Source organism: Portunus trituberculatus, chromosome 47 (genome assembly GCF_017591435.1).
Source record: "Portunus trituberculatus isolate SZX2019 chromosome 47, ASM1759143v1, whole genome shotgun sequence".
NCBI lineage: Eukaryota > Metazoa > Arthropoda > Malacostraca > Decapoda > Portunidae > Portunus > Portunus trituberculatus.
In genome coordinates, this window is record NC_059301.1 from 11,828,049 (window position 1) to 11,844,774 (window position 16,726).

The 16,726-nt window shown below is 42.4% G+C and overlaps 1 protein-coding gene across 1 annotated transcript in view; it reads left to right on the forward strand.

The window, feature by feature from the left end:
- LOC123498148 (verprolin-like) overlaps nucleotides 1-9,680 on the forward strand; it is a 20,485-nt gene extending 10,805 nt beyond the window's left edge. Inside the window, exons 2-3 of the mRNA XM_045245319.1 lie at nucleotides 8,098-8,544; nucleotides 9,545-9,680. Coding sequence (XP_045101254.1) covers nucleotides 8,098-8,544; nucleotides 9,545-9,680 — 583 coding nt within the window. The remainder of the gene's footprint in view (nucleotides 1-8,097; nucleotides 8,545-9,544) is intronic.
- The last annotated feature ends 7,046 nt before the right edge of the window (nucleotides 9,681-16,726 follow it).

Sequence of the window (16,726 nt, forward strand, 5' to 3'; positions counted from 1 at the left end):
CGTCCCAGTACTGAAGGGATTAGAAGTTTTATATCTTGTATCATTTAAAGGTCTGGCTATTGTGAATCTGAAGGTCTGAGTGTATGATCCTTGCTGATGTCATTAAAATGGTCGAATTGCACATAAATCTCAAGGTGAAAATGTGTCCCAGTATTGAAGGGATTAATGAAGTGTTGTGTTTTGTATCATTTGAGTGTCCGAGTGTTGTGTGTCTGTGTGTCTGAGTGTATGATCCTTCCTAATGTCAATAAAATAGTCTAATCGTACACAAATCTTAAGATGAAAATATATCCCAGTAATGAAGGGATTAGAAGTGTTATGTTTTGTATCATTTGAAAGTCCGAGTGTTGTGTGTCCGTGTGTCTGAGTGTATGATTATGATCACTTTGTATTATTTTGAGTATTTTTGTGTTGTGTTTCGTATCATTGGTGTATCATGTCTCGTAGTAATAGAGCATTGCCTTACATATTATCATTGGAGTATTTAATCCCTTTAGCACCATGACGTGTTTCCATATTCATTCTGGTTACTATTTGGTGATTTTCAACGGCTTCAGAAACTTATGTGGGGATTGAAATAGTGAAGACTGTGGCCATTAATTTTCTGACCTACAAAGACCCTTCCTAATGACAAGAAAATGGTCTAATCGTACACAATTCTCAAGGTAAAGATGTGTCCCACTATTGAACGGGGTTAAAGAGACTGAAGGGATACAGTCTGAGAAACGCATCCCCGACACACACACACACACACACACACACACACACACACACACACACACAGCCCGTTCCTAATGTCAATAAAATGGTCTAATCACACGCAAAACTCACGGTAAAAATGCGTCCCAGTACTGAAGAGGTACTGAATCTTGAATATTACACCATTCTAATGAGTTTTTTTTGGGCTTATATCATCGTACAGGTATCGCGTCTTTCGGTATCTGATTATCATATATTGTTCTGAACTGCCTGAATACCGTAATTACTTTGTCTTATCTTATTAAAGTATTTGAGAGCTAATATTTTTATCCTGGAGTAAAAGAAAAAGTAGATTAAGCTCTTCAGTACAGGGACGCATTTCTGCCTTGAGATTTGTGTGTGATTATTGATCTTATTGACATTTGGAAGGGTCTATGGAGGTGAGAAGATGAATGGCAACAGTCTTCACTATTGTAATCCCTCACATGAGTATCTGAAGCTGTATAAAATCACCAAATAGTAAATAAAATCAATATGGACACGCGTCATGGTACTGAAAGTGTCAAACAAAGACCGTGCCACCATTTTGTTATTTACAAAACAACAACAAAGAACTGCGAAGTGTCATACATAAACCTTAATAAGACCTGTTTTCTTAAGCTCTTTGTTCCCTGTAAGGATTATTTTCAAAGACCACAGACATGACAAGCTGGACTCTCTCTCTCTCTCTCTCTCTCTCTCTCTCTCTCTCTCTCTCTGTCTGTCTGTCAAACACACACACACACACACACACACACACACACACACACACACACACACACAGAGAGAGAGAGAGAGAGAGAGAGAGAGAGAGAGAGAGAGAGAGAGAGAGAGAGAGAGAGAGAGAGAGAGAGAGAGAGAGAGAGAGAGAGAGAGAGAGAGAGAGAGAGAGAGAGAGAGAGAGAGAGAGAGAGAGAGAGAGAGAGAGAGAGAGAGAGAGAGTCCAGCTTGTCATGTCAAGATACTTGGAGTGGAGGTGGATCGAGGGCTGAGGTTTGACAGCCATGTCAAATCCATTGCCAAGAAAGCCTCTCACAGGATCTCCGCTCTCAGAAGGATCGCCAGTTTCCTCGACAGGAAGGGGAGACTGCTGCTGTACAAGGCACAGGTGCGGCCCCACCTTGAGTACGCAGCTCTCTCCTGGATGTCCTGTGCCGCCACACACAGAAGGAGACTGGACAGCATCCAACGCCGCGCCATACGGCTAGTAGATGCTGCAATACCACCTCACCCAGAGCCTGAGCGTCCTCTTGATTCACTGGAACACCGCAGAGATGTGGCGGCAATCGTAGTGTTCCATAAGGCACAGGTGCAAAGAGTGCCACATCTGGCAGGGCTGCGTCATCCTCTGAGAGTCACCGCACGGAGCACGAGAACGGTGCTCAATGGTGGTGACGCCGTAGAGGTGCCGCGATCCCACGGGTGTCAGCATCAACGCACCTTCGCAGGACGCGTCTCCAGGATGTGGAACTTGTTCACGGCCGCGGTGCCTCACGTCCAGGAGATGAACACACACAGTGTCAAACTGATGGCACATAAGTGGAGACAGACACTGCCAACTCCTCTGACACTCTTTGTGACGTGACACTCAGTGTAGTGCAGTGCGTGAATAGTGCTAGTGAAGTGAAAAGAACAGTGCTCCATCTTGTATATTATCTATTTTTAAGTCTTGTAAATATTGTAGAGAAATAGATTGTAGTACCCTTAGAATAGGTAGCACACGACAGTGCGCCTTTGGGTACATGTTCTTCTGTATAAATTATGTTTAAATAAAAAAAAAAAAAAAGAGAGAGAGAGAGAGAGAGAGAGAGAGAGAGAGAGAGAGAGAGAGAGAGAGAGAGAGAGAGAGAGAGAGAGAGAGAGAGAGAGAGAGAGAGAGAGAGAGAGAGAGAGAGAGTTTTTGTTGATGTATGCAGGTAACAATTACCTCTTTCAACATTTCATATCGCTGCGAGACGGAAACAGGATTGAACTAAACCTCACAGATCCTTCATACCAATAAGAGGATCAAAGGAGAAAGATTTATTACTTATTTGTAACATACTAAGCACTCATATCATTCTACTCACAAGGCCAACTCTCCTCCACCTCCACCTCCACCTCCTCCTCCTCCTACTACTACTACTACTCCTCCTCCTCCTCCTACTTCTCCTCCTCTTGCTCCTTAACTGCAATTGCCAATAAAGCACTTAGCACTTCATTCGAGTAACATTAGACAGTTCTGCAGAGTCACAATAAAGCAACAAGCAATAGAAGCTTCAAACTCCATCATTCTCTCCCTTTTGCTGCCACTAACGTCAATGAAACTTCGCTTTAAACTTCTAAACCGACGCTTCCTTTACCTTGAGGCGAATTCATAGCAGTGAAATGGCCACAGAATCTTCTTACACGGCTAGGTAAGACTGAATGAGGGAGTGGCGTTAGTGCAGGGGAGGAAAGAGTGAGCGAGTGATACAGTCAGTAAGTTGAGAGATTCAGCAGCCGTTACAATACCGGTCCGGGATGGAAAGAGTAGAAATATTATGTTGGTACAGAGTGCGTGTAAAGAGGGGAAGGCTACTTGTATGTAACGTAAGGTAAGGTAAGGTGAGGTAAGGTAAGGTAAGTTGCTTCACACGTGGAGGTACAATGGTAAGGCAATGCGTTATAATGCTATTGCAGTCATGAAACCTCCTTACAAAAACTCATTAACTTCTAGTACAGCCACTTAACTGTAAGAGAACGAATAAGGGTTCTGAAATACGATCTTAACCCCTTCAGTACTATGTCGCGTTTTTATATTCATTCTGCTTATTATCTAGTGATTTTATACAGCTTCAGGAACTTATACAGGGGTTAAAATAGTGAAGATTCTGGCCATTAATCTTCTGACCTTTATAAAACCTTCCATATCTAAGTAAAAATCGTCTAATCATACCCAAACTCATAGTAAAAATATGTCCCAGTACTGAAGGGGTTAAGAATACCACTCTGTCTTTTTTTATTATTATTACGAGACAAAGCGTACAGACACTCGACAACCACACTTAGAGGCGACAGTCAGCCACACTATACAGTATAACCTACACCACCACTCTTTACTAATGAGCTGTAATGTCTGCCTCTACCCACTCCCCTCCCGATCCCAAGGCCTCGTTCATTATCTTCATCACTCGTTTAGCTACTTGATATTACAATTACGGGAACACTATCAGGTACGCCGCGCCGCCTCCCTGTGGTGGCTAAGTAGGGTTATCTGGCCACCACTCTCTCTAAGGCTTTATTACCTCCTCGTGTGCAGATTCACAAGCGCTCAAGTTAAGTCGCAAGTGGAGATAACGCTTCATAGAAAGTTAGTAAATCATGTGTAAAGAATCTATTATAATGTAAATTCATGTGGTTTGTATTACCAGCACCTGGTTTGTATGCGTGAAGGAGGTTGGGTGATGATGCATAAAAAAAAAAAATACCTGCTAAATTGCCACTGTCTAAAAACAACAACCAGGAAAAAAAAATAGAAGTTAAATAGCAAAATAATTCAGTAAAGTTGTCCAGGAGTTTGATACAATAATTTCCTGACCTTATACTTCTATACGTTCATTTTTCTTCTTCTTTCTTTTTCCACCCAATCATACAACAACCAGGAAAAAAGAAGCTAAACAACAAAACAATTCAGTGGAGTAAAGTTGTCCAGGAGTTTGATACAATAATTTCCCAGCCTTATCCTTCTATACATTCATTTTTCTTCATTTTTTTTTCACCCACTCATAAAACAACCAAGAAAAAAAAACTAAAACAACAAAACAATTCAGTAAAGTTGTGTACGAGTTTGATACAATAATTTTCCAACCTTACCCTTCTATACGTTGCTTTTCTTCTTTTCTTTTTTTCTTTTTTCCAGCCAATCATACAAGAAACAAGAAAAAGAGAAGCTAAGCAAAAAAAATATTCAGTAAAGTTGTCCAGGAGTTTCATACAATATTTCCAACACCATACGTTAATTTTTCCTCTCTTTTCCTTCTTTTTCCTTTTCCACTCACTCATATATATTTTTTTATAGAGTTTTTGTTGACAACCTCTCCTGGACACTCGGGCGGCGCTGACGAGGTGAAGGGCGGGGCTTTGAGGGCCGGAGTGAGACGTATAAGGGGGCTCATTACTTGTCTATCTCTTCTTAACCTGTCCATGAATTTCTAAGCTACACTCTGTCTGGAGCGACTCCTCAGACCTGTTCCTCTCTTGTGCAGGGTGTGTGTGTGTGTGTGTGTGTGTGTGTGTGTGTGTGTGTGTGTGTGTGTGTGTGTGTGTGTGTGTGTACTCAGAGAAGACTAAGGAAGTTTTTTTTTTCACGAATTATTCTGTAGTCGAACACACACACACACACACACACACACACACACACACACACACACACACACACACACACACACACACAAGGAATATTAGAGATCGTTACTTGAAACTCTGCATTCAAATCTCCATCATTATCTCTCTCTCTCTCTCTCTCTCTCTCTCTCTCTCTCTCTCTCTCTCTCTCTCTCTCTCTCTCTCTCTCTCTCTCTCTCTTTCTCTCATTTAGTCATGAATAATAATGATAATAATAATAATAATAATAATAATAATAATAATAATAATAATAATAATAAGAAGAAGAAGAAGAAGAAGAAGAAGAAGAAGAAGAAGAAGAAGAAGAAGAAGAAGAAGAAGAAGAAGAAGAAGAAGAAGAAGAAAAAAGAGGAAAAAAGAAGAAAAGAAAAGACAAAGAAGAAGAAGAAGAAGAAGAAGAAGAAGAAGAAGAAGAAGAAGAAGAAGAAAAAGAAGAAAAAAGAAGAAGAAGAAGCACATTATCAATATTTCTTCTCTAGTTGATGGCTTTACTACTACAACCATTACCACCACCACCACCACCACCACCACCACCACCACCACCACCACCACCACTACTTTTACATCAGCAAGGATAGGAACTCGAAGTCAGCTTTACCATACATCAAAAGTTAGGCAGCAGACGCCCAATATTGCACCGTTGTTATTGGCCGGGGCGAGTCTTGGGGCCAGATAACTCACGCACTTTACGGAGCAAGCGAGATTGATAATTAGCGCAGAGTTCAATGAGTTAGAGGCGAAGCTAATGGGGTGTGATTAGACAAGGAAGGGGATTGGCTGAACGGCTGCAGGGATTGTGACGTCACTCGTGTTCAAAGCGATGATTGGATGGTAGAAGTGCTGGGAGTTGTTTCATTTTTTTTTTTTTCCTTCTTTTTTTTTTTTTTTTTTTTTTTTGGTGTGTCTCGGTAGCTTCCAGTGGCGCTACTGTTGGTTTTTCCTCTTATCATTTTTTTTTTTTTCGTGCCCTTAGGTTAGGCACGTAAGATCATTAGAAGCTGCACGAAACCTACACGCACATCAGGGAGTTAGTGTACGAGAGGTATGTGAACGCGTTATACACTCTTACATCCACCTATCATCCCCATTCATATCTTATCTTATCTCACAACTCCCTATTCACTCGCTACTAAAACCTAATTATTGAATTCACTCCTGTTATTATGAGTACCCGCTTCTTTCCATCTCCTTTTTTTAAACCTACGCTCTCATATCCACCTATCATCTTTATCCATACGTTCTTCTTATTTCCCAACTCCCTATTCACTCGCTACTAAAACCTAATTACTGAGTTCACTCCAGTTATTTTGTGTATAAGCTTCTTCCCATCATCTTTTTAAAAACTTACGTAGCTTTATCAAACTTGAATCCACTACTTTTAACTCTGTTCGATTACCAGCTCTTGTTTTCACTCTATCTGGCTTATATGTCCTAGACCTAGAATAAAACCAACTAATTTCTACTCATCATCCTTTTCCATAAATTAGTGTGAGCTAAGTAAATAGATAGATAGATAGATAAATAATTAAAGCTCTGCAAGAAATCTAACCTAACCTAACCTTATCATCCTTTTCCAATCTAACCTAACCTTACCTAACCTAGCCTAACCTAACCTAACCCTACCCAATCTAACCTAACCTAACTTAACATAACATAACCATAAAATTTCCAGCTATAATACTTTTCCGTAAATTAGTCACATTCTCTTTTAAAGCTCCCTAACCTAACCTAACTCTACCCAATCTAACCTAACCTAACCTAACCTAACCATACCCAACCAACTTCCACCTACCATACTTTTAAAACCTCCTAAACTAATTCAACCTAACCTAACCTAACCTAATGACTTGACACTTACAACCTACAGCTAACTGATGAGACTATTACATTCATCCAGCACTCTGCTATACAGTATGTACTTGAGAACCAATTTCCTCCTATCTCTTTTTTTTTTCTTCTTTTAGTTCTAACTTTATCGAGCTAGCGAGGAGAGTATGACAGGAGTTTTATTTAAGCAGAAATTAAAACTACACACATTGAAGGTCTTTAGTTATACCACAGCTCCTTTGAATCAAGATCTGCGCCACACCTCAAGATTTCTTTTTATGTTATGGCCTATAGCGTCTGTACGTAGGTCTATTCGAAGAGTGTGGAAAGCGCTGTCCAGTTTACACCAATTAGCGGCGCAGGCAATTTTATTTAAAGAGGTACCCATATTAGGGCCTATATCACCACCCAAGCGCATCTTTGGTGTTAGACAATAACACCTTCACCTTGAACCTGGGTACCATGGTGACATGTAGGTAACTTTAAACCACTCGACAAATGACAAAGTTTCAAGGCGGCACGTGTTGGGATTCGAACCTACATATGGACGTCTGCCCGATCCCACGCTCACCATCTTATCCACTACGCCACCGCGTCCGTAGAAGAATGAAGAATAAATAATAGCCGTCACTGGATTGAATTAGACTTTGGGTAACATGAATCGTTAAGAATTAGTTTTCGTTATCCTCGGTATATATTTCATCGTCCCTGTCTGCATTAACCTCTCTGCTTTCCTCTCCCTTCATCCGAGCCGTTACCTCACTGTGGGCCGTATTGTTGAACGTTCCGGGCTTTCACCTGCACTGTTCAAAGGTCAAGGCGATGATTAGTGCAGCTCACGTGGGTGTTTTCCTCATTGGCGATGCAGAAGCCTTGTTAGTCTGTCACTACCATCATGAAAACACTCTTGAAAAACCCACATAACTTTCACTACGGCTTGTTGAAAGTAACTGAGATAAGTCACCTTCTGAACATTGAAGAAAACGGACTTAAGACTCGTCCTGCCTTTTATATCTATGAACCCCCTCCTCCATCTCCTCCGGGTGGCAATCTGGGTGGCGCGCTCGGCGGTAAACTGTCATAACGCGCTCCCTTCACGGCGGCCCGGCGGAGCTAATCATCGCGTCTGACTGCCTCAAAAAGCTGAATAATTCATGTCTCATGCAGACGCTCAATTATCCGGCGGCCAAATACGGGAGCCGGCGGTGTGTCGGGGTGGCGGGTAGCCGGCCTCCCCACATGCACCCTCCGTACGCCCTTTTCCGACTTTATGTGCCTTTTGCGTGTCGGGCTAAATAGCAATATAAAATCCGACGAGGAGGAGGATGTGAGTTTACCCTTAATTGACTTCGAAACAGGAGGGTTGGTTGGTTCCTGGTTCCTCCCGCCGTGCCTGGTGGCTCTGGTGGGCAGTATTCCCCAGTGTTCATCTCCTTATTCCCCACCCGCGCCCCTCACACCCTGCCCGCGGCGCCTCGAACAAACACCTCGCCCTCCTCCCCTCCGTCCATCCCCTGCCTCCGTGCCTCCTGCTCCCTGGCCTTCCCTGCCGCCTCCTCGCTACCCGGGGAATGCGAAAACCTTGCTGAATGTTTGCTCCATTGAGGGCGATGTGTTTGTTTTCATTCGCTATTTCCTACTTACCACATCCATCCATATCTCTCTCTCTCTCTCTCTCTCTCTCTCTCTCTCTCTCTCTCTCTCTCTCTCTCTCTCTCTCTCTCTCTCTCTCTCTCTCTCTCTCTCTCTCATCCCGTCATGGTCGCGCGCTGGGCCATGGAGGGACCAGAAGCGGCACGCAGGTTGCTTGGCCAACTTTTACCGCATTATTAATTCTGGCAGCGGCGGCGGCGGCAAGGTGGCGACCCCCGCAGTGTTTACCTCCTTTCCTCCTGCTCTTCCTTCTTCCCGCTCCCCACCCTGCCGCGGCGGGGAGGGGAGTTACAAGGCGTTGATCATGTGTAACTCTGCTTTTTATTCATTTACTGTGTGTGTGTGTGTGTGTGTGTGTGTGTGTGTGTGTGTGTGTGTGTGTGTGTGTGTGTGTGTGTGTGTTACGTTAATTGCTGGGTTTGTGAGGCTGTTCTATTGTATATTGTTCAATGTCTTTTTTAGGGAAGTGATTTTGTTTATTATGTGTTTGTTCTTTCTCTTTCATTCGTTTTGATATCAACGTTCTTATTTATCTTTTATTTTTTATTTCCTTCTTATTAGTGTTATCTTCTTGTTCTGATAATAAACTCGTTTGATAATAAATTGTTACTTTGTGTGAAAGCGTTTTATGTGGCTAATAAATATCTCTTTTTTTTCTATATAATATCAGCTAGTTGTCCATTGTTTGGCGACAGGTGTGTGTGTGTGTGTGTGTGTGTGTGTGTGTGTGTGTGTGTGTGTGTGTGTGTGTGTGTGTGTGTGTGTGTGTGTGTTACTACTGGTGGCAGATGGTAAGTCTCAGAATTCAGGCTGCTACTGCTATAACAACAACAACAACAACAACAACATACCAACAACATCACCACCACCACCACTAATATTACAACTACTACCACCACAACAACTACAGCTACTACTACTACTACTACTATCTATTTAAACAACCTCTCTATACCCCCAGTCCAAACTACTCCTATTATACCCTCTCCATGCATCCCTCCACGCCTCCACCCACCCGTTCATCTCTGCACGGTGATGAGACCCCGAGGAACCTTATGGCCACATCAAATAAGATTGCACGGGAAGATTACACCTGAATTCTTTACCATCTCCTACAAACGCGCGGAGAAGACAGACAGATGAATCTCAATTAGCATGTGGAAGTTATGACAGGTAAGAAAGGGGTGGAAAGATGCATTGTGAGTGTTACTGGAGTGAAGTACTGACTGTGAAGACGTAAAAAAACAATGTAGATGATCAGATGATATGAGTTGAGAGAGAATAGAAAGATAGGAAGCCCGCTACAGTGTGTGTCTGAGAACCACAACGAGTGTTTATAAAGGCAGGAGGATGCAATATGAAGGAAGTAAATGCAAACTATCATACGAGAAGGCGTAGAAAAAATATACTATCAGATGGTGTAAATCTAAAAAGCAAACGAAGATAAAGAGGGTGTTCCAGGATGTGTTTGAGAGTTACGGCGAGGGTGTAAAGTCAGGAGGATGTAATATGGAGGTAGTAGATGTAAAATACTATGCGAGAAGGCGTAAAAAAAAATAGTACATCAGTTGGTATAAGTTTCAAAAAGCAAAGAAAGGCAAGAAGGTATTATAACATATGCCTGAGAGTTACAGCGAATGTTTAACCCCTTCAGTACTGGGACATATTTTTACCTTAAGATTTGTGTACCATTAGATTATTTCATTAACATTAATAAGGGTTTATGGAGGTCAGAAGATTAATGGCCACAGTTTTCACTATTTTAACACCCCACATAAGTTTCTGAAGCTGTATAAAATCACCAAATAGCAACCAGAGTGAATATGGAAAACGCGTCATAATACTGAAGGGGTTAAAGCCACGAGGATAAAATACAAAGGAAGTAGACGTAAAATATCAAACGAAAAGAAAGAAAAAAAAACATGCAAGCTATCAGATGGTGTAAATTCAGAAAGCACGGAAAGGTAGGACAAGTTTCCAGCACATGTTTGAAAATCTAGTGAATGGAAGAACCCAGGAAGGTGTTATATGGAATTAATAAAGTCAAGACTGTGTTTGAGAGGACGTTTATATGTGTATCAGATGACATAAATTTAAAAGGCACAGGAAGGTAAGAAAGGTGTTGTAACGTGTATCAGGTGTTGTAACGTGTGTACCAGAGTTATGGCAAGTTTTAAAGAACAGGAAGACATGATACGGTAATAATAGCAAGACTTTGAGAAGATGTGAATATATGATGCGTAAAGAAAGGTATGGATTTGCAAAGGTGAGATAAGAAAGGTTCCGTAACATAAGTCTGAGTTACAACGAGTGGTAAAGGGCAGGAATAAATTATACGAAGAAATAGAAGCAAAAACTTGTATATATGTGTATGCATGCGAGGACGTAAAGAAATCATGTGTAAAAGTAGGAGTGAATTTACTAGAGGAGAAATATATGAATGGTGCCAAAATCAGAAGAGTTGCGGAGAGCGAAGACAGCCAGGAACGAACAAGAAAGTAACAAGACTGTGATAAGAATAATAAGGATTTTCGAGAGGAGATATATATGAATGGTGACAAAAACAGAAGAGTTGCGACGAATGAAAACAGCCATGGAGGAACGACACGAAATTTACAAGACTGTGATAGAAAAAAAAAAATAGTATGGATTTAAGAGAGGAGAAATATATGAATGGTGACAAAAACAGAAGAGTTGCTAAGAGTGAAAACAGCCAGGAAAGACACGAAAAAAGTAACAGAAACAAGACTGTGGGAATACTAAAACGATAAGGTAAATAATTAATCAATAACAGTTTGGATTTACTAAACGCTCATAAGATAGAACAGGTGGCGGGACATTAGCCTGAGAGTTAAGACGAGTGTAAACAACAGAAAATGTGAAACGAAAGTAATAAAAAGATGCGTGCTAAGGCGAAAGTAACAACAATATAAGGAACACTATTAATTAACGAAAGGAAAAAAGACAACACAGATGAAGCAGCATTAACTTGAGACCCGAAAAGATGGAAGGTTAAAACAAAGTGAGGAAGGAAAGAGAACTGAATTTACCGTTTCAAAATAAGATGGTTTTTTTTTTTATTGTTTTTATACGTAAACTTGGAAGGATTCTCTTAAACTGTTCTTATCCACCTCATCCTTTTCTTCTCTGCCTCCTCTCCTACTCCTACTCCTACTCCTTCTCCTTCACTTTCTCTTTCTCCTTCTCCTTATTTTCCTCCTCTTCCTCCTTCTTCTTCTTCTTCTTCTTCTTCTTCTTCGTCGTCGTCTTGAGACCCGCTACAAGTACTCAAAACCAGAAAGAAAGCAAGTGAACGCTGTAGATATAAAACACAGTGTGCGAAGCCGTAAAAAGCGCAATGAATCATAGCGAGTAGGTATGTACGGAGCTACCAATGGACTGAGAGAGACGGGAAGAGGCACAGTGAGATCTACCATACGTGTGAGTGGTGTGGTGTGTGTTGTGGGGCAGGGGAGCGGTGCGGGCAGTGACAAGTACCAAGAAAAGGTAACAGGTGTCCGGGCGGCAAGGCGAAGCAAGGCGAGGCAAGGAGAGGAGAGGTAAGGTGAGGTGAGGTGGACAGAAGGTGAAGCTCAGATGTTGTGAGAGTGACCCTTGCCTCGCTTCCCGATATGAAAGAAAAAAAAAGAAAAAAAGTAAGAAAAAAAGTAGGTTTGGCTGCACTTCTCGCTTACTTTGACTGCACAGAGAGAGAGAGAGAGAGAGAGAGAGAGAGAGAGAGAGAGAGAGAGAGGGGGGAGGGAAGACAAACAGGTGGGCAGACAAGTAGATAGGCACAGACAGACCTGATGATGAGTTGGAAGCATGACTGGCCCTGATGTGTGTGTGTGTGTGTGTGTGTGTGTGTGTGTGTGTGTGTGTGTGTGTGTGTGTGTGTGTGTGTGTGTGTGTGTGTGTGTGTGTGAGAGAGAGAGAGAGAGAGAGAGAGAGAGAGAGAGAGAGAGAGAGAGAGAGAGAGAGAGAGAGAGAGAGAGAGAGAGAGAGAGAGAGAGAGAGAGAGAGAGAGAGAGAGAGAGAGAGAGAGAGAGAGAGAGAGAGACAGACAGACAGACAGACAGACAGACAGACAGACAGACAGACAGACAGACAGACAGACAGACAGACAGACAGACAGACAGACAGAAACAGACAGACAGACAGAAACAGACACAGACACAGACACAGACACAGACAGAAACAGAGACAGAGAGACATACAGAGACACAGAAAGACACAGAGAGACAAAGAAAGAGACAGACACACTTACACACAAGAGAAATCAACACACAGACATACAGAAAAAAGAAAACCAACCAAAGAGACGAAAAAAAAAAAATAACAGCAAACCAGACAGACAGACAGCTAGACAAACAGCCAAACACACAGACAGACAGACAGAGAGAGAGAGAGCGCTAAGGAGGACAACCAAGAAAGGGATAAAAGTCAAAGAGGTGAATGGAGAAAAAATATATATGAAGGAAAAGAGAAAGCAGAAGAGAGGAGAAATGAGGGACAAGAAAGATGGGCCAGGCTTAGTAAGGAAGAGAGAGAGAGAGAGAGGAAGTTGACCGGAGAAGGGAGAAAGGGAGGGAGAATAGCGCAAGGAGGACAAGAGAGAAAGGAAAGAGAGAGAAAGAGAGATGGGAGGGAAGAGAAAGGGAGGGATAGTGTGAAAAGAAGGAAGGAGAAGAAGGTAAGTGGAGGAGAAGAAAGGATGGAAGAAAAGAAAGAGTGGAGACAAGATGGGATAGAAAAGGAGAGAAAAAGAAGAATGGCTAAGAAAGGGAAAGGGAGAGGAAGAAAATGTAAGAAATAGGGGGAGAAGATAACGGGGAGAAAAAATGCTAGAGATAAAGAAGATATATGTGATGTAGAGGGAAGACGAGAAGAGGGAGAGGAGAGGAGGAGATAAGAGGGAGAGAGAGAGAGAGAGAGAGAGAGAGAGAGAGAGAGAGAGAGAGAGAGAGAGAGAGAGAGAGAGAGAGAGAGAGAGAGAGAGAGAGAGAGAGAGAGAGAGAGAGAGAGAGAGAGAGAGAGAGAGAAACAGAGAAACAGAGAGAGAAACAGAAATTAGAGAGAGAGAAAGAAGACAATCTGAACTATCGCACCTCACCACACCACACCACACCACTCCTCACCACACCACACCTCACCACACCTCACCACACCTCACCTCAGCCAACCTAACCCAACCTAGCCCAAGGAATAACATTGATAGCATCGGTTTCATGTTGCCCTTTCTTATGCCCCAATAAAAAACGGAGCCAATTAAGTCGAATCGATACTGAGAAAGGAGCTGGCTGTAATAAAACTCCTTAAAATAATAACCGAGGGGGGGAGGGAGCGTGAAGAGTAGACTCAGCCAATTATTACTCTGCATCAGTGACCGGAGACCAAAACTGTAGCTTAAAGAACAGAATAGATTAAGACTTTCCTATCTACAGTGATAAAGAAGACTTGCTATTTTTGCAACCTGTTATTATCGCGTTGGAAATCAGCTGATGTGAGGAAGAGGGAGGGGAAGGAAGGAAGGGAAGGGAAGGGGAGGAGGAGGAGGAATTGATGAAGGAAAGAGTAGAATAGAGGACAGGAGGAAAGGAGGAGGAGGAGGAGGAGGAGGAGGAGGAGGAGGAGGAGGAGGAGGAGGAGGAGGAGGAGGAGGAGGAGGAGGAAATGTGTTTGTCCATGTTCCTCCTTTAAAGAAAATGCTGTCACTTTCTCCTCCTCCTCTTCCTTCTCCTCTTCTGCTCCTTCTCTCTGTTCTTTTTCCTTTTTATCTTATTTTCCGCTCCTATTCTCTTTTCCTCTTCCTTAGAATTACTATTACTTTCTTCTCTTCTCCCTTGTTTTCCTTCTTCTTTCATTCCTCCTGTGGCTCCTCTTCCTCATCCTTGCTTTTTTGTTTCTCTCTTCCTCTTCCTCCCTTTCGCTTTTCTCCTCTCTTTCCTACTTAACTTTTTTTTTCTCCTTTTGTTTCATTTGTCATTTATTCTGTCTCCTTTTTTCTTCATTCTCTTCTTCCTCTTCCTTCCATCATGCCCCTTTTATTTTTTTTTTTCTTATTTTCTTCTTTCTCTCATTCCTTTCCTGTCTTTTTCCTTCTATCCCGTTCCTTTCCTGTCCCTTCTTTTCATGTTCTTAATTTTTCCTCTCCTTTTCGTCTTCCCTATTCCTTTTGCCTTCTTCTTTCTATCCATTTCTTCTCAGGCTCCTCTTCCTTAACTGTCTTCCTTAAATGTCTCTCTCTCTTTCTCACTTCCTCTGTCTCTATTTTCTTTTCTTTTCCTATTTCTATTCCTTTCCTCCTGACTGTCTTTTCCTTAATCATCCTCCTAATTCGTCTAACTCTTTCTATGTCTCTCTCGTTTCCTTTCTTCCTCCTATTTTTTTTTTTTCAGTTTACTCTTTCTTACTCACCGTTCTTAATTTTCACTTCCTCTTCCTTATTTTCTTTTTCTATTTCGTTCTTCTTGGTCATTCCCGCAGTTCGTCTAACTCTTTCTGTCTTCCGTTTCTTTTCTTCCTAATTCGATCTATTTCTTTACAAACTACTCTTCCTTAGTCACCGTTCTTAATTTTCACTTCCTCTTCCTTCCCTTCTTTCTCTTTCTATCTCTTTTCTCCTGGGTCTCATCTTATTTAAGCATCCTACTTAAGATTCTCGTAGTCCTCTGCCTTCTAAATATCCCCCGTCCCTCTCCCTCTTTACCAAGGTACCTACAGACGTTATAGTGAGGAGTTCCCAAGGCAGAGAGTCCTCGTGTGTTTGATCCCATCCAGTTCGTGAGCTTCCCGCCAGCCACCCATTCCCTATACAAATTTGCCGCTCCCTTCTCTAACAGTCCGCTGCCCTTCCTTATAATCTCTCTCTCTCTCTCTCTCTCTCTCTCTCTCTCTCTCTCTCTCTCTCTCTCTCGTGCCCTCTTCCTTACTTGACCATTCTGCTATCGCTCCATCTCTGCCGTTCTTTATAACCAGGCAGATATTGGCAGTAAAACATCTTGGGTTGAAAGAATTAAGTGTGGTGAAGAGATTGTATGATTCACACACCCACTCATTCTATCTATACTACCCTACCTCCCCCCTACCAGCACACACACACACACACACAGACAGGACACGAAGTTTAATGGTATATATAAAACAAAACTTGCTGCTTCCACGATAGAAATATAGTATCTGGAACACTCGTAGACAATAAATAGAAGAAAGGAGTGTGTATATTGATTTAAAGGGGGATGAAAGAGAGAGAGAGAGAGAGAGAGAGAGAGAGAGAGAGAGAGAGAGAGAGAGAGAGAGAGAGAGAGAGAGAGAGAGAGAGAGAGAGAGAGAGAGAGAGAGAGAGAGTAGAATTATAATTACGTAAAGAGATACAATACGAAAAATAGCTTGGGTCATGAATATTACAACGCACACACACACACACACACACACACACACACACACACACACACACACACACACACACACACACACACACACACACACACACACACACACACACCTGTCTTACCTGAACAATGTGGCGGCGAACCATACATGTGAATCAGCAGTGTTGTGTTGCACCTGGAAGAAGAACAAAAGCTCATTAGGTTAGTTGTTTTAAGGTCTAGGTTACTGTCTGTCTGTTTGTCTGTCTGTCTGTGTGATTATCCTTCCGTCCCTCTCTCTCTCTCTCTCTCTCTCTCTCTCTCTCTCTCTCTCTCTCTCTCTCTCTCTCTATTGTCCCGCACCAACGTCAAAAAGTTCCCACGCATTTGACCTTATGACCTTACCCTTGCCCTTTCTCTCTCTTTCTCTCCCTCTTTCCCTTCCCTTTCCTTTCCTAGCCCTCCCATCTCCTCGTCCACCATTCTCCACCCTCAACACGCCACGAAGAGGTCTCCCTAAACTCCCAGCCATGGCCACCACCTCCCCTGCAATTATGTTATCAGGCAGTGTTTTATCTGGCCGAGTATCTTGCCTGCGTGACGCTCCCGCCTCTTACATTGCGTCCACTGAACACACAGTAATCAGGCTTCTTTATTCGTGCGCTGTCACCTTACTGAGACCTCGTATCCGTGCCTCCCCTGGCTGCTGTTACGGCTTCTTCTTAGGTTTAATGCAGAGGTGTGCGTATCAGTGTGTGGGTTTTTGAGGTGGC